Source organism: Pecten maximus, chromosome 16 (genome assembly GCF_902652985.1).
Source record: "Pecten maximus chromosome 16, xPecMax1.1, whole genome shotgun sequence".
Classification (NCBI taxonomy): Eukaryota; Metazoa; Mollusca; class Bivalvia; order Pectinida; family Pectinidae; genus Pecten; species Pecten maximus.
In genome coordinates, this window is record NC_047030.1 from 5,843,064 (window position 1) to 5,861,912 (window position 18,849).

Consider the following 18,849-nt stretch of genomic DNA (forward strand, 5'->3'; position numbering starts at 1 on the left):
AACAATGCTACACGTGGTTATGACGTGAGGATCACAACAAGAGATCCTAGAGGGATCTTCGCGCTCACCATTTAATGATCTCTATAGGTTCCATGTCGGATTGATCTCTCTATTTTTCCCTTTCTCTTACTAATACCGTATTTGACCTAAAACATCCCTGCAGTACTTTTCAAACAAGGGGAACCTATATATGAAATTGGAAATTTAGCGATTAATGACTGTCTGTTGGCGATGTTGCTTTCAGATTCGTCCCAAAATGAAATACGAGGCACCAAGGGGAACCGATATATGAAATTTGAGAAAGATACCTTCAGTGCTTTCTGAACAATAGCGATAACAAACTTCAATTGTCAAAATACAAGATGGCTGCCTGTCGGCCATCTTATTTCCGATTGGTCTCAAAAATGCAATATGCATAACAAGGTACCAGGGGGGACCTACTTTTGAAATTTGAGAAAGATCCCTTCAGTTATGTTTGAGAAATGTCAATAACAAGCTTCAATTGTCAAAGTCAAAGATGGCTACCTGTCAGCCATGTTTTTCCAATCGGTCCCAAAATGGGATATGCACAACTAGGGACAAATGGGAACATGCATGTAAAATTTGAGAAAGATCCCCCAAGCACTTTCTAAGCTTTAGCGAAAACAAACTTCAAATGTCAAAGTCCATGATGGACACCTGTCGGACGTTCTTTTCTGATCGCTAGCGACCACGGGAAACCTGCATGTGAAATTTGAGAAAGACCCCTTAAGTGCTTTTTGAGATTTAGCAATAACAAACTTGTCGTCAACAAGTCAAAAGCCAAAAGCCAAGATGAACGTCTGTCCGCCATTTTGTTTTCCGATCGCTAATTAAATCGAATATATAAGGACCAAGGTGAAAGTGCATGTGAAATTTTGTAATGATCCCTTCAGTACTTTTTTGGAAATAGTGATACCACGGATTCAAGGCGATGTGAATAGCCCACCATCTGATGATGTTGGGCTAAAAGAAAAAACAAAAACTCAACACAAGTTAACATAACAATCATTAACAATTTATTTAACAATATTTCAGTTTGAGCACTTGTGGTTTTTAGATGCACCTTATACTTTAGGTTACATGTGTACATGTATAAATTGTGTCCAGATAGGTATACAAGACAATTGTACATGAGTACAAGACCCACAGTTCCATACATGTAGCTGTGTGTATACACATGTATACATATAAACTTTTTTTTTCATTTGGAGTATAATTAAAGGCAAGTATTAAAATAAACACTTATCCAGTATACATTATGTATTGTGTCTTGTCTTGTGCAAAATGTGTTTGACATTCTATGTGATGCTTTTGGCTCTTCCATTTTTATTTTCCATTTTATACTATATGTTATCATCTACAGATTTTCAAGTAAGCTGTCTCCAATAACATGTGTACTTAGAACTGATGGTAGACTATCTTCTATATCAGGTGTCATAGCATGTGGTTGTACTAGTGATAGGCTGTCCCCTGTAATATATGTCTCAAGTTGCTGGTTGTCCCCTATGATATGCGTATCTAGGTGAGATGCCACTTGTGGCAACTTATCTCCTATGATATTTATTTCTAGAGGTGATGCCACTGGTTGTTGGTTGTCCCCTATGAAATGTGTCTCTAAGTGAGATGCCACTTGTGGCAACTTATCTCCTATGATATTTATTTCTAGAGGTGATGCCACTGGTTGCTGGTTGTCCCCTATGATATGTGTCTCTAAGTGAGATGCCACTTGTGGCAACTTATCTCCTATGATATGTGTTTCTAGAAGAGATGCCATTGGTGGGTGGCTTTCCCTTATATGGGTTTCTAGATGTGATGCCACTGGTTGCTCGATATCCTCTATGATATGTGTTTCAAGGTGTGTTGCCACTGGTTGCTGACTTTCCCCTATGATAGGTGTCTTTAGATGCGATTCTACAGGAGGGTGGCTATCATCAATGGTATCCGTCTCAAAGTGTGATGCAACCAATGGCTGATCATGACCATCTCCTGTAATATGCACCTCGAGGTGGGGAGCCACTGATGAATGGCTGTCATCTATATCATATTCCATGTCTCCTGTAACCTGTCTCTCATTATGAATTTTGCAGGATTTTTCGAACGTCTCAAAATATGTGAGTAAACTCTCTACTGTATATGTGATATGTGTATCAAGTGTTGGTGGTAAGCTGTCCCCTTCATCATGTGTCTCAATGGGTGGTGAAACTAGCTGAATGCTTTCACCAGTAAAGAGCGTTTTAATGTTTGTTGTCACAGGTGACTGACTGTCCTCTATAAATATAAGTGTCTCCAGATGTGGTGCCAGTAGTGTTCGACTGTTATCTGTTGTGCGTGTCTCAAAGTGAGGTGCCATCAATCGAATGTTTTTCCCAGTAATATGTGTCTCCACTAGTGTCTTGCTATCTCCTGAACCTTGTGTCATGTTTTCAGTCACATAGGTTATTTCCTTGGTTTTATGTGTCTTTTCTTCTGTATCTTGTATCTTATGTATGAGAAAGCTTTCTACTGAGACAGGCATCTCGGTTTGTGTTTGTGGACGGTCTTCTGAAACATGTGTCTCGAAGTGAGATGATACACTGTCTTCTGTAACATGTGTCTCGAAGTGAGATGATACACTGTCTTCTGTAACATGTGTCTCGAAGTGAGACGATACACTGTCTTCTGTAACATGTGTCTCAAGTTGCGTCTGTAGACCATTCTCTGTAACATGTGTCTGGAGATGTGTCAGTAGACCGTCACTTGTAACTGGTGACTCGAGTTGTATTTGTGGGCTGTCTCCTGTAACATGCGTCTTGCGTGGAGTTTGTAGGTTATCTCCTGTAACATGCGTCTTGCGTGGAGTTTGTAGGTTATCTCCTGTAACATGCGTCTTGAGTTGTGTTGGTAAACTGTCTCCTGTAACAGTTGTCTCTATGTGTGTTGGTAGGCTTTGCCTTATATTATGTATGTTAAGGTGTAACTCTAAGCTTTCATGTTTTTTAAATCTTTTACCGCAGATTTCACACTTGATTATTTCTGATGGCTGGTATGTATACATCTTGGATATATTTCTTGTATGTGTTCTAGAATGTACCTGTAGATATCTTGATAGACTAAACTTATCCCCACAGATTTCACACTTGAACGGTTTTTCTCCAACATGCACTTTGAGGTGTTCTTTGAGTTTGTCTGCACCAGTAAAAGTTTTCTTGCAAACTTCACAAATTTTCTTCTCCAAATGTGTCTTGCTATGTCTCTTGAGACTTTGTGCCATTCCATATTCTTTTCCACAGATGTCACACTTGAATGACTTCACTCCTGAATGTAAGCCAACATGTGCCTTCAAGCTAAGTGCACAATTCAATGACTTACCACAAATCTCACATTTGTACAACTTTTCCCCAGTATGAATTCTTTTATGGATAATAAGATTCCTTGCCATAGTATATTTCTTTCCACAAACATCACACTTGTGTAGCTTCTCCCCTGTATGTGACCTTGAATGCCTGTGTAGGTCGGTAGATCTAGCATACATCTTGCCACAGATATCGCATTTGAATGGTTTCTCGCCTGTATGTGTCCGTAGATGTGGCGTCATGTAGCTGGCTTGTTTAAATGCCATTCCACAAATGTGACATTTGAACGGCTTTTCTCCTGTATGTGTTCTAGCATGATCGTGTAGGTCATTTGTACGACTGAACAACTTCCCACATATATCACACTTATATGCCTTCTTGCCTTTATCTGTCCTAACATAATCCAGCATAGACGAATGTTTTAAATGAAGAACTACCGGCTTCATTGTAAAAAATATTCTTGATAAAGTTTCTCTTTAAACTGAATGATGCCAAATATCTTCAAAATCCCTGCAGGATGTGAAGAAATTTTATAGAAGTGTTTTCCAGTCTCAAATTAAATTTCTTGCCACTTTATTATGTATGTCTTCTGATAGATAGCTCACATTTGATCTCATCAATACCAAAGATTTCAATTTCATTCCCTTTGAAGAAGTCAAGATCATCTTTACATCAACTAAGGAAATCTGTTTCTGTAGTGCAACATTTCTGTCAAAGCCATACCTGAAACACAAATAAGAAACACTTATATTACAAAATCAACTTATTATGTTCACAAATTAATGGCAGAATATTACAACCTACTGGTAAGTGACCTAGACCTACATTCAAGGTCACAGAGGTGATATATATGTTAAACTACTTAAATAACTTCTCACTAACAACAAAGCCTATAGCCTAAGGCCATGATACTGGGCCTATAGCATGATTGCTAGTTTAATTATGTAGGTTGAAACTCATTTAAGAGGATCAACTGGTGTCAGTTAGAAAATAAACATCTTACCAGTTAATTAGGCTAATGAGAATTTCCTCTTATCCTAGTGGTAAGATTTTCACTTAAGTACAGAAATGTGGCTAGTAGCAGTCCAAGTGATATTTTTCATGGTTTCATCTCCCAGATTGGTGCTGTTGTTCACTGTTGTACATGATAAACATAAACTATTTGACCACAAAATGCAAAGTGGGTCATTTTACCCTAACTGGCTGTACATGTGTTACTACATATAGATCTGACTATTGGTCATTCTACCCTAACTAGCTGTATTACTCCCTGTAGATCTAACTATTGGCCATTCTACCCTAACTAGCTGTCTTACTCCATGTAGATCTGACTATTGGCCATTCTACGCTAACTAGCTGTCTTACTCCATGTAGATCTGACTAGCTGTCTTACTCCCTGTAGATCTAACTATTGGTCATTCTACCCTAACTAGCTGTCTTACTACATGTATATATGACTATTGGTCATTCTACCCTAACTAGTTGTCTTACTCCCTGTAGATCTGACTATTGGTCATTCTACCCTAACTAGCGGTCTTACTACATGTAGATCTGACTATTGGTCATTCAACCCTAACTAGCTGTCTTACTACATGTAGATCGGACTATTGGTCATTCTACCCTAACTGGCTGTACATGTGTTACTACATGTAGATATGACTATTGGTCATTCTACCCTAACTAGCGGTCTTACTACATGTAGATCTGACTATTGGTCATTCTACCCTAACTAGCTGTCTTACTACATGTATATATGACTATTGGTCATTCTACCCTAACTAGTTGTCTTACTCCCTGTAGATCTGACTATTGGTCATTCTACCCTAACTAGTTGTCTTACTCCCTGTAGATCTGACTATTGGTCATTCTACCCTAACTAGCTGTCTTACTACATGTAGATCTGACTATTGGTCATTCAACCCTAACTAGCTGTCTTACTACATGTAGATCGGACTATTGGTCATTCTACCCTAACTGGCTGTACATGTGTTACTACATGTAGATATGACTATTGGTCATTCTACCCTAACTAGCGGTCTTACTACATGTAGATCTGACTATTGGTCATTCTACCCTAACTAGCTGTTTTGTTACAATACATGTAGATCTTAACACCAAACGTTGGTAACATGTTAGACCATTGTAGAAAAGATGCATGACTGACCATGCTCTATAAAATTATGCCATAGCAAAGTTGCCATACACCTAGTTGGCCGCGACACCATGGATGTCCTGGTGTAGTGCCAGAGAGCACTACTATATTAAAACCATCAACCCTTAAAAATCTGGTTCCCACATTAAGATCATCAAGACATGCATACACTCCTCAAAATTATTTCCAAGCTATCCTATGTAAAACGTCCATGAGGAAATAATCACTTTCCCCTGACAATCATCAATTGGAACCCATTACCGCCTGAAAATTTCATCAGCAGACACAGTATCCTTTAGAACGAATATTGATACCCTGCCTACACTGCTCTGCAGGCAGGTGACGACAACTATCTGTCACAGGTACTTGGGGTAAGAAATTATATATATTGTATACAATATATAGTATACAATATATATACTATATAGCCTCGTATTACTATACAATATATAATTTCTTACCCCAAGTACCTGTGCTATCTGTCAGAAATTGTCCGTAAATTATCTTCTACTTCTACCATATAGTGACAACTTTCAATCAACCAGTTGAAGATTTTGTCACGTGAGGGGTTTGGTTTTACAAGTGACAGACTATGTTTATACATAATAAATGTATTATCTGCAATCTTATTCTTCAAATATTTAGTTCTGTTTTCTCCATTTCTGACCACAATCATTTCATATATGATATGTTGTGGAACTGGACTTGGTCGATCATCGGTGACCAGGTAGCTCAATTGGTAGAGCACCCAGCTAGTGTTCGGAGGTCCCTGGTTCGAACCCCTGTCTGGCCGCTACATTTTCTCCTCTCCTGTTACAGACGTAGTAAACGTTAACCTGTTGTAGTCAGTTATTACTAGTAAGTAGAAGTAGAAGTATCAGCTGTCTGTTAGCCAGCCTATCGTAACTGTTAAGTGATGACTAGCCCGAGTTTCCTCTGGTCCTGAGTCCTGACACCATATCTGGGCTACATCATCATACATGCAAGTGATGGCGAGATCAGCTGTTAGTTGACATTGCATCAAGTTGTTAACATGCTCAACGCCATTGAATATAATCTACCTCTTCATCAATTTCATATTTTCATATACGTTTGACTATCTGAAGCACGTTTTGTGGTTTCGTTACCTTTCATATATTGTTTCAACATCCTTAAACATGATTTGTACTTGTTATCATCGTGGTCAACATGCTGTGGACACCATCTTTATTACTACTTGGAACACCTTCGACTGATGCGACTCTTGGAATGGAATCATACCGAAAGTTCCGAATGCATTCGCAGGTATCACTAAAGTACTGCACGTAAATGATATGATTATGCGACAACAAGCGTCTAAAAGCATCGTCAAGAAATATCTATTAGAATTTATCGAATAAAGTAAGAAACATAAAATATGTGATGTTCAAATAAAAACAAGATATACATCCGGACAGAAGGACCAAAGAAACTGTTTTTTATAATGGGAGTTTAATTTTATTTTAAAACACTGACTGTACGTACATTATGGAAAATCCCGGAACTTTTTAACAGGTATATTTGTCATGCATGTCATCATGTGATGGTACTCTGTAGGTATTTTATAATAATTATATTTTTCATGATTTTTTTTTCTTATTTATTTATCTATTTATTTGGTGGGGGGGGGGGGGGGGGGGATGATTATGCATTGATTGAAATACATGAATAGGCAATAAATAAGTTATTAATGTGGGTTTTTTTTGTGTAAGTTTATTCATAAATATATAAAAAGTCCTTACACGCATACATTATTTTCTTCTTTGCTTTTGGATTGTTATCATGTGTCAGTTTGATATTTTTAAGAAGATAGAATGTACAGTTTTGATAATGGGACGTCTTCTGACAAAATCTCTCAACAAACAGAAGTCAACGACACTAGAACATTTTAGTGAAGATCGTGATGTGTCAGTCATGGTGTGTACGCATAGTACCGTAAAAGGTATAGATTTTATGCAATCTAATTAAGACTTGTAATTTCCGCTCTTCTACAACACTCTACGATACACTTCAATACAGTGTATTGCAGTGTATCGTAGAGTCTAATTTTAATTAGATTGAGATTTTATGTTTTATCTTAATGTAATGTCTAACTACTATTAGTTGAATGTTTTTCTTGGTGGTATTGTATAATACTATGAACTGAAGGAATTTCTACTATTACTGAAAATTTTAACACCATGGTTTATATTATTTGACTTTAGATTAGTTACGATATAGTTTACATATATGTATTTCACACTTCAGCAGCGTTGATACACGAAATACATGATTTTTTTTGTAATCATATTAATATAATCATATTATAGAAAAAATATTGAAACCATGAAATCATAGACAATGACCTGTTTCATCCCAGGGCATTTCGAACCATTTTCTGTAAATAATACTAGAACTTGAACAAAGGGAAGCAACTCGTGCTAATTATTACAGCATCTCCGATGGTGGCTACCATAATATGAATGGATGCCTATGAACTAATTGGCACTAGTTTTTCGGCATAAGCCCTATAATATTATTTTGGCCCGGATATGACGCGACAGGTGGCGTTACTGGTCAAGATGAAGTATGTGATTGATCAATGTAGCGGTAAATGCAAAACGCAGATATGCAATTAAAAACGAAACAAAGTTAAGATATTAAAATGACACATTAATAAAATTATATTCCTGATTCAAATGCAGTCTTATTATCACCAAAAATGATTCAAACTGATATAATTCTGTTATCCTTGCTGAAACGCATTAGTTCGTTATTTTTTTTCACCAACAGTTTAACATTATAACCACCAGCATTAAAACTATGGCGTTTATCTTTTGTACAGATATTTCTTATTACTTTTGAAAACATTAAACCTCTAGGTCTTTTGCTGTGTGTAATGTAGATGAAAATTCCGTCAAACTGTTAGCCAACAATTCTTAGTTGTAATCGTATTGGTAGGCAAGCAGTTGTTATATGTAACCTTTGTTTTCGGCATAGCCGTATAATATTCTTTTGGTCCCGGATATGACACGACAGGTGGCGTTTCTGGTCAAAATGAAGTATGTGATTGGTCAATGTAGCGGTAAATACAAAATGCAGATATGCAGTTAAAAAACAAAGTTAAGATTGAATGCAAGCTGAATTGATAAAATTATGTTCCTGATTCAAATGCAGTCTTATTATCACCAAAAATGATTCAAACTGATATAATTTTGTTATCCGTGCTGAAACGCATTTAATTTAGTTCGTTAATTTATTTCACCAGTAGTTTTACAATAGCATTAAAACGATGCCTTTTATCTTTTTAAAGATATTTCTTGTTATTGTTGTAACTTACTACTAGCCATAGTATTGTTTGTACTGTATGGATTTGTGTAGCAACGACAATTCTTAGGGTCACGAAACAACTATAAATCATATTCCTGAAGTTTTTAACCAATCAGCCAACACCCTAGACATGCATTAAAGTGACTGTAAGTTCATGTAATTAGATTATATGCTCATCAAACGGCGATTTCTTTGATAAATAGTGAAATTGGTTTAAGATACACTGTACAGCGTCACACAAGCATAAACACGTTTTCCCGGTTCTTGTTAGTCATTATAATGAACATAATGAACACCGGGGGTGTCATATTTACCGAATTTTAATCTAGCCCTCCAAAACGCTAGGGGAGGTCCAAATACATGTAGACTGTAACTAGTTCTCAAGTCCCTGTGCTTTAGAGTACCCGACTTGTAACATTCCACCTTCCTAATGTCTCTCTTGACACGCCTCACCTTTGACCTTCAGTTGAGCGTTTGACCTTCCGAGGAAGGCTTTGGGAGTATACAATGTCAATGGTAGTTGCTACTCATGATTATAGTACTCAGAAATATTGGGAGGGGGACTACTGGTTCGCCCGTTGTCAGTATAATGTGACCGGGTGGATTTTTTTCTTAAATGTAAACTTTATTTATTTTACAATTGCGAAACAAGTTAAATCAACTTATATCAATCAAGGAAGCGCTCGAGGGGTCTTACAGTTGGAGCAAACCGGAGTACCCGGGGGAAACCCACGTGATCGGGCAGGTGATCCCATACCTTTTCACGTTCGATCAGGGAATCGAACCTCAGCCGCCTAGGTGAACGACACGTATAGTTCTTTGGTAGTATGCTACAGTGAGGTAGCACTATAAAGTCAGCATCACTTCCGCACTATCACAGGAAGACAAACACGAATATACCTCCGATCTCTCTTCAGTCGTGTAAGGATGGATTTTTGGCTTTCATTGACGCTTAAAAATTAAATGTAGACTCGTCATGGCGTGATCTGATGCATTGCCATCTTAAAATTGTAAACATTGTAACCAAATGAGAGAAATTAACACATTACTCAAAGAAGGACTCGTCATTTTAATCAATCTGATACAAAATGTTTGTCAAAGTTGCTTTGTAACTATTAGAACCGGTCTTTACAACACACATACAATTTGACCGTCCGTTCAATATATGGATATTTTTAACATTTGTGGAGGTTTGAACACCACCATATATACATAGTGCTAGCTTCATCAATTACGTAGTATGTATGTTGTGTAAATATAAGCAACTACAATGTGCTCCCATCATATTCCTGAGCTACCTTTAAACCAGGAGGATTTTGGCGCCTACCATTGAATTATCCTTTCTTATGCAATATTGTTCTTTTCTTTATTTTAATTATTAGGTACAAGAGGAATCAAGCAGGAAATCTAAGATAGATCTAAGGAAACATTTCTGTCAATTAAAAATAGCAATGCCAAACTTCAACTGTCAAAATAAAAGACGACCGACTATTGGCCATTTTGTTTTCTGGGTCAGATTGAACAAAGGCACAACATAGGGACCATTGGAAACCTTAGTATGAAGTATTAGAAATACTTCTCAAGAAATAGCGGTAACACCTTCAACTGTCAAAATCAAAAATATCCATCTGGTGGCCATTTCGTTTTCAGGATCACAATCAAAATCAAACGGGCAAAACTACATTTGCCCACCATACATCTTGCTGCCATATCGACTATAACAACATTAAAACCACTGTTCAATATTTATATTTACATTGTCTTATCATTTCCTTCAACTTTGAAAAAAATCTAAATTATCACAAAAAAAACCCGCCTCTTTTCAACTGCCTCTTAGCATTGTGTCAATGGGGAAATGGGAAGCAAATGTAAATATAGAAATATATCGCACAAAACGATGCTGGATATGCAATTGATTGATTTATTATGAATAATATTTGAAACAAGTATTTCTATCATCCAATAACAATAAATGAGTCAGTGATTGTAACATCTGCATTTTATCAGAGTACCGAGTCCGTTATAATGTACCCGGGTATATCTATATGTATAACAAATACCGAGTCATATCAATGTAGATCAAAGTATTAAAAAATGGTTTATATATTTTGGCACCAAACCGCAGACAATCCCCTCTGAAGAGAGTATAGTATAGTCCACATGTTTATGTTAGGGCTCAGTGATGTTAAAATCACTTAGCTATACAGTATGTAAGTGATGTTCAAACATAAACATCTGGCGGATGTAGTGAGACAATGACAATATATGAGTGAACTCTGGAGTGTTTTGTAACGAGGCAAATAAGTCGTCCCCGAATTTAAAATAAAAGCCAACTCATCTGAACACCAAAGCTGTCAGACTGTGACACGAACTGTATATTTGGAGTTCACAAGTGACAGAATATAAAGAACGACAACTCTGTAAATGGATGACTCGATATAAGGAACGACAACTCTGGAAATGGGTGACCCGGTATAAGGAACGACAACTCTGGAGGATAGATATTGATAACCACATACAATAACATTTCTCTTTAAAAAAAAGTTCATGTCACGAGCTTGAATTTAATAAACCATCAACCCTCTCAGAGCATTACTGTGATTCGCTCACTTTTGAAAATCTTGTTAACAAGTGTGACACTAGAATTGTCTCCAGGATAACTCCAATGTCAACACAGATTGCCTTCCCGCCACAAAAGGAACAAAATACAATAAAATAAAGAAGTTTTCAGAAAGAAGGATTAAAATTTATCAGCATTCTAGAACACCCAATGCTTCAGCACATAGCATTTGGAATGGATTTAAAATGTTAATTGTAAAAATATATCAAAGTTTGAGACAAAAGTAAAAATGGAAATGACATTTTGGTAGCAGTGAATGGATGGTCTGTTCCATTCTGGTGCCATAAGCATCTACAAATCTTTAACTTTTAGATAGAGTCATAAATTGTGTTAAAGTCTGAAAAAATAACACCATTTGGCAATATTGAATCAACGTTGTACACTAGAAGAATATGGACGCTCTAGTACTGGCATTTCCAACTGACAAGCCTTCACAATACTTGCTAAAAATCGACGTTGCGTCTGCCGAAAGAAGAACGAACAGCCTGAATCCAGTAAATCACCCAAACATTCGATTGTCATGCGGGGGTATAATGATTGTAAATTGGAGGCATCAAGATACATGTTTGTAAAGTTTAGTACGGAATTTTCAATAGCGGATATCAAAGCAAATTCTGAGTGCGGCTCTGGGCTTTTGGAACATCCATATAGGTATTGTATTGTACTTTTCCAATCGACAATTCGAGTAATTTTGAATCAAATCAATATATGGTTGTTACTCTTAATTTTCTTTATGGTGGATAATATGAATTCAAGAACCCTTCGCACATGCATGATCTTTGACAAAATGGAGGCAATTGCAAACAATATCATCTTTCATAACTATATATGTATCTTCTTACAAGTTAATACTGCACGCGAAAAAACACAACATTACGGCAGAATTGAAAAAAATAATATTGTGAAAAATATCACAGAAGACTCAACAGATTGCTAGTTTCGCACAATTTAAGAAATAACATTTTAAAGCTATCATGGTAAATTCAACAAATCGTTAGTTTCGTACAATTCTTGAGTTATAGAATAGATTGGCTTCATGGTTGCGACAACATGTGGTAATGTATTTAAGGCTTTTTCATAGTTTTGTTTGCACATTGTGTCAATGAGTTGTCGTCTGCTCGGTAGCATATACATCGCTAGACCAGCCATTTTTTGTACAACCCACGGGTGGTACAGCCCGAGCGTTTCTTTGTACACTTCCGAAGCTATGACTGAAGTTTTTGCATCATCATCGCTCTTTGCAATTCTGTCCATGAATTCACTGATGAATCCAAGCGCCCTGTGGAGACGCAAGAGTGTTCGGGACCCAGATGGGGGAGTTCTGGATACCTTTGTTATTCCGTTCGTCACTTCAAAGTCAATCATGGACTGAATTGTTTCATAAGCATTTCCGTTTTCTGACTTCCGATGGGTTTTCAGGATAGTTATCTTGGATTCCAGGTCACTTGCTACAAACCCAAACAGTTTCCCAGACAGTTTGAAAAACCTGCAACAAACAAAATACAAATAATTAATGAATGAACAATTAAAACCCCATCGCTTTAACGAAATTCAAAAGAAAAAAATAACAATAACGAAGCTCTAACTTGATAAGTTGACAAAATAACTACAAATTAAGCTAGGTTATAAACACTACCTATGAACACGCTTTCCTTTCGTAAACAGTGCGATAATTTACAACCAGGAACTTTTTAACTTGCACATTTCCGTAAGTTTTTAAAATACAATGTAAACTGTGCTATGTACAGTATAAATGGACTTAAGCTTATGCTAGTCCGTGCGCTTTGATATTACATGTACTTATTACAGTGGAACATTGTTAGTCAGGAGAGAACTTAGTTGCCATGTATAATATTACTCAGAATTTCTCAGGTCCCTGTGGCCCATTCCACAGCAGAATCATTAAATCAAAATCACGTGAAAAGTAATGTCTATGCCTGTACACTAACCGAGTATCGTGACTGTATTATGTGTATAATATGGGTGTGTCATGTACCTATAACCGTCAGGGATGAACACCCACAAACCGGATGTATCTGGTTCGTATCTGCCGATCACACATCCCATTTTGCGTCAAAACAGATGCAAGCTTGATGATTGAGAAAATGAATGCATTGGTTGTTATCGATAATTATTTATTAAACGAGCCATTTTAATGTTCACACGTCAAGTGCTTGAAATGTAGGCTTGTCAAAGAAAATGTGAAAGATATCAAAATACATGTTATGTAATTTTACATTAATTTTACATATAATTTTGGACCAGAACATGACGTCATGGATTATATTTTGCATACATCATAAGAAACTCAGACTATGAAATTCAATCCATATCAAGAAATCTAACAGCGCAGGTGAAATATCGTGGGATTTCATGCATAATTTATTACCCTTTGAAATGCTACCGTATATATCGTGCCTGACGCCTCCATTTCAAGGAATGATAAAAGAATACATTTAAAAGATTGCTTCGTGCGGGAAACCCCCTGATTCGGAAATTCGGCTTTCTTTTTCTGACAAGCAGGCGACCAAATCTGCTGTACATATATTACAACAATATAGATATTAGTGTTGTCCAGATGATCGATTATAATCGAGATCTCATCGATAAGACAACCGACTCCTGACAATCAGTTATGAATTGAAATGTCAACATCGTTGACTCTTTTCAAAACCAGAAGTGTGAGTTATACTTTCATTTTCACTAAGAGAAAACGGGAGTTTTATGTTACTTAACTCTAACTCCAACTTGTAACCAACCATGTTATCTAATCATAGTTAATTGCAAAAAAAAATTAAAAATACATTGCGATCCAGGTATTCTATATCACCTTATAGACGACTTACACAATGATCATGTTAGGGTATCGGGCCGACCATCACTGCGCCATTGAAACGTTCTTTTTGAACGCCGATGTGGCGCAGCGGTATAGGCTGCCGATATTTCTGGCTAGGCGATTGGGTGCCGTAGATCGTAAGTTCGAGGCCCGGTCAGGGCACGAGTCAAAAGTTGTCTTCCTTCGTCATTTGTGTTTCTAAGCTATATATATATATATATCACATATATAAATGTAACTATTTATCAATATGATAAAGATAAAGAACTATAGGATTTAGTTTAGGTACTATAAAATCTAAATTATTTGTTGACAACGTCTTCATAATTGACATTATTTGTTCCGGGGAGGTATAACCCACACATTAACAAACACTTAGTTATAATACTCACTAGTATCTATATAAAGGTGACTACCGGAGACGTAATATGATGCTTACCATTTGTTATTATTCAAATAGCACTCAATATAAAATTTAACATTCTACGTACATGTACATACTCGTAGGCGCGTTTAGCCAACTAAAACCTGACTGACTTATCCAATAAAGCGATGGGGTTACCTAGTAAAGAGTGTCAACGTATCCAATATTCCTTAATGCGGTGTATATTACCGATATACACCCATGCACTATCATTGTATCAGAGCTCTCACACGACGTCAATTTGAATCTTCTTTTTTATCAGTTAAATTCGGGCGCGTGATGAAGCAGACATAATTCACGCGCTCTTGTACATGATTTCCTAACATTATATAGTACGTACACGTTACCGTTTTGACAATCAAATTTTCAATGTAGCATGAGAAAGGAATATGTTGCATAATTTTAATTCACTTCGAAAACAACAGTTCAGTAAAAATATTTGGTCCATTATACCATATTCCGGAATGCCCTGACCCGACCCATGGACTACTTTCGCTGTTTTGTACGGGACGTCATTTTAGTTTTTAATTCCATTTAGGGATGTCACTTGGATATTTAAATAGTTTGGTTTGGTTTGGTTTATTTTGTTTAACGTCCTATTAACAGCTAAGGTCATTTAAGGACGGCCTCCCGTGCGTGCGACATGCATGCGTGTGGTGTGTGCGTATGTGTGTCTTGGGAGGCTGCGGTATGTTCGTGTTAAGTCTCCTTGTGATAGGCCGGAACTTTTGTCAAGGGAGACATTAGGAAGAAGAAACTTGTTCAGAAAGAAGAGAAAAGATAAGATCCCAAGTTTAGTCGCCTCTTACGATCATGCAATGGGGGCAGCAGGTACAATTCTTACATAGGCGATGTCACTGTGTTTTGAATGAGTGACATCACATCATAATATGACATCACTCATTCAAAACTTTTACGAGTTATAATTTAGTGGTTTAAGTCAACACAATCAACACTTGAATAGGTGATATCGCTTAGTGATTAAATGATACCACTTACACGACTAATTGATGTCATTAAATGGGAATAAAATGCAAAATGCGTGATACCTAACGTACGAACATTAATATTGTCAGATAACAGGTGTATCTAGCCCCTGAGCGTAGAGGGCGTGTACCAAACCTCCATCGCCACATCTCTGACAAATGGTATGGGAGTGAAACCCTTGTATTCCGATAATATACAGTATATTTGATTAATCAGTTTTTGGAGTGGACTCTATAAATCAATATATCCTAATCAATACTCTCATTAATTACTACAGCTTGGGGTTGTGTGTTTTGCGTCCCATGGTGTCTGTGATCGTCGGGTCAATAATTATACATGTGCGTTATACGATTAATTATTCATTCGGCTATAACGATTGTGTATTTTTGTTATTGTTTTACGTCATTTTAACAGCTTTGTCCTACGTGGAGGCGATGCTATTGTTCAAGACTCCTTACGAACCAAGGGCAAGCCACCTTCGGAAAAGAGGCAATACAACATTAGCACAACGTGTCACTATCAATATAAGTAAACAAATGCTGTAAACAAATAGATAAGGTTGTTAGGGAGAACGATAACGATACCTGTCCAGTTTGTTTTGAATTGCATTAACATAAATCAAATGTAATTCTATGTAAACCCACCATTATACATTGCGGAAGTCTGCTGTTGTTGGAATATCATGTTTCAATTATACTCCCGAGGTGTATTGGAGATCAAGTATAAGATGGAATCGTACTGGGTTATACGGAGACCTTGTGCTAAATTTACAGGCGCCCAATCAACTCGTAAAATGTTTATCTTGTGAATTTTTTTTTTCTTATTAACTACAAATTGTACATGTAGTGTACGCGATATTCGTCCATGTACCTATTATATGCCGTACATCTGGGAGAAACTTACATGAAGTTTTAAGTGTAATTAAATTTTTATTATTATTAACTATAAATTGTACATGTAGTGTACGCGATATTCGTCCATGTACCTATTATATGCCGTACATCTGGGAGAAATTTACATGAAGTTTTAAGTGTTATTAAATTTTTATTATTATTAACTATAAATTGTACATGTAGTGTACGCGATATTCGTCCATGTACCTATTATATGCCGTACATCTGGGAGAAATTTACATGAAGTTTTAAGTGTAATTATTTCTTTGATTTGGTTTTACATCCTGTGTTTAATGTAACACAGTTATATCTGTTAAGCCGTGGTAAAAGTAGTCTGTTTAAAAAATAAGAAAATTGTTCAAATTATTATTTTCTTTATTGATTCAAGATTTTTCAATGTTGTATTGATGTATCGCTCTGACACACTATATAACGTGTGTAACAAGCTGGTCACATATATACAATCTAATCAAAATATATATATGTCTAACGACATCGCATAAGGGGTCACGTCAGGATGACCTTTGTCACCTCAATATTTCACTTTCAGGTCGAATTGACTATTTTTCGATGCCATCGATCTCACCCATTCGTCACATCATTCATCCGAAGCTAGCATGTATATATAGCTATATGCTTTGTTGGACGAAATGACTTGTTCAGATTGACAGATTACAAGCCATGCAATCTAATCATGCTATTTCGTAGATACGAAATTCACTCCTAAATTCTATAAGTAGTAATTTGATTGGTTAATCCAAAAGGTCATCTTGACGTGACCCCTTATGCGATGTTGTTAGATGTTCATGTCAATAATAAGTGATTAACGGGTCGAAACTTGGGGTTTATTTTTCATTGGGGGTCATCAAGCACTAGCCCGAGTTTCCTCTGGCCCTGACACCATGTCTGTACATCAGACACGGTGTTGGGAGTCAGAGGAAACTCGGGCTAGTCAAGCACCTGCACCCCATCCTTTGGTCCTAGGTATCCGAGTCAAGTATAGTGATATTGAGTTAGAGGAACTAGTCAAGCCCCAGAGAGACTATATCGCTAAGTACATGTGTACCTACACGCGATCAGCTGATCTGAACGTGACCCATTTCTCAACCTGTTTTAACAACACACACACATTACCTGCATAACTCCTGATACCCTGTCACATATGGGTCAAGCTTTAAACTGTTGTCCTGTGAACGACAGTTTTTGAAAGAATCCAGAACAACTTCTAAATCGAAATCATGCTTCACATCCGTCCTGAACTCCGCGGCCATGGCTGTGTGTTGTTTACCTTCTGGTACGAATGTATACACACATGTATTCGAATCAGTTATACAACGTACAGAAACACGTGACACTGTGTGACCCTTGATGACCCTTGGATTGGTGTAGTAGGATGTCAAATACAACAAAGCAAACAGCAGATGATCACATGGGCTCGGTTTTATCTATCGATAACCGCGATTTGTATAAGGTTTTAGAACGAACAGTATATGAGTTCCTAATTGATAGTATTGTGGTCGTTAATTGATGTCGTATATGTTTCCTTCAAAATCTCGAAACCTAGCCCCTGTGGTTCAAACAAGCGAGGTAATTATAAACAAATGTAAATTTTGCGACTTATATCATAGAAAACAATATATAATGTACAACTACGATCTTATGTATACATTTTATTAAGATAAAGTTGTGCATTGTCAACTTAAGACGCCATGATGTTGTATTATCAACGCGGATTTCTATTTTATGAACCTTATGTAATGCCCTCAACGGGTTTGTCTCCATTATTTGTACATTTATATAACGACGTACTCCTTGTGTGGCAAGCTCCACCGTGTGCTTCAGGTAGAAAGATATCATATTAGCAGATAATTTATACATTTTCTTAACACCAGAAACATATTTATTAGGTTATATGTTTCTGATAACACGAAATGTAAATTTGTACAATGGTTTGAATTTATTTTAAAATCTTCATGCTCAAGGGAAAGCTTTTTATTCGGGTGCGGATACAAACATCTGATTAATTATGTTCCGTGTCTAGACGGAAACCTCTCACTATTTCTTTTTTCAATATCTAAAATGACTTAGAAGAGTATCTGGCGTCTGAGGGAGTTAGCTCCCTTGAAACCATTACACAAAAATTATCTGATAATCTACGCATATTTATGAAAATCTTTATACTGCTGTACGCGGAGGATATTTGTTTCTGACACACCAGAAAACATACAAGATGCGCTAGATAAATTTCAGAAATAGA

The 18,849-nt window shown here is 36.7% G+C and overlaps 2 protein-coding genes across 2 annotated transcripts; both read right to left on the minus strand.

Annotated features, from left to right (window-relative positions):
* Window positions 1-1,014: 1,014 nt before the first annotated feature.
* On the minus strand, window positions 1,015-6,714 carry LOC117344535 (zinc finger protein 595-like). Its single transcript, XM_033907306.1, has 2 exons — window positions 6,633-6,714; window positions 1,015-4,076 (listed from the first exon to the last, which is right to left on the minus strand). Exon 2 carries the CDS (start codon window positions 3,797-3,799, stop codon window positions 1,379-1,381), a length of 2,421 nt encoding a protein of 806 aa, XP_033763197.1. The 5' UTR covers window positions 3,800-4,076; window positions 6,633-6,714; the 3' UTR covers window positions 1,015-1,378.
* Window positions 6,715-9,881: 3,167 nt separating this feature from the next.
* Window positions 9,882-17,907, minus strand: LOC117344536 (ceramide-1-phosphate transfer protein-like). Its single transcript, XM_033907307.1, has 2 exons — window positions 17,727-17,907; window positions 9,882-12,938 (listed from the first exon to the last, which is right to left on the minus strand). Exons 1-2 carry the CDS (start codon window positions 17,861-17,863, stop codon window positions 12,425-12,427), a joined length of 651 nt encoding a protein of 216 aa, XP_033763198.1. The 5' UTR covers window positions 17,864-17,907; the 3' UTR covers window positions 9,882-12,424.
* Between the last annotated feature and the right edge of the window lie 942 nt (window positions 17,908-18,849).

What these genes read in the sequence shown, in the direction of transcription:
- LOC117344536 (XM_033907307.1), bottom strand. Translation starts at nt 17,863, where the DNA reads ATGGCCGCGGAGTTCAGGACGGATGTGAAGCATGATTTCGATTTAGAA. An exon ending in GGGTATCAGGAGTTATGCAG is followed by an intron (nt 12,939 to 17,726) that starts GTAATGTGTGTG and finishes TGTTTGTTGCAG; the next exon opens with GTTTTTCAAACTGTCTGGGA.
- LOC117344535 (XM_033907306.1), bottom strand. Translation starts at nt 3,799, where the DNA reads ATGAAGCCGGTAGTTCTTCATTTAAAACATTCGTCTATGCTGGATTAT.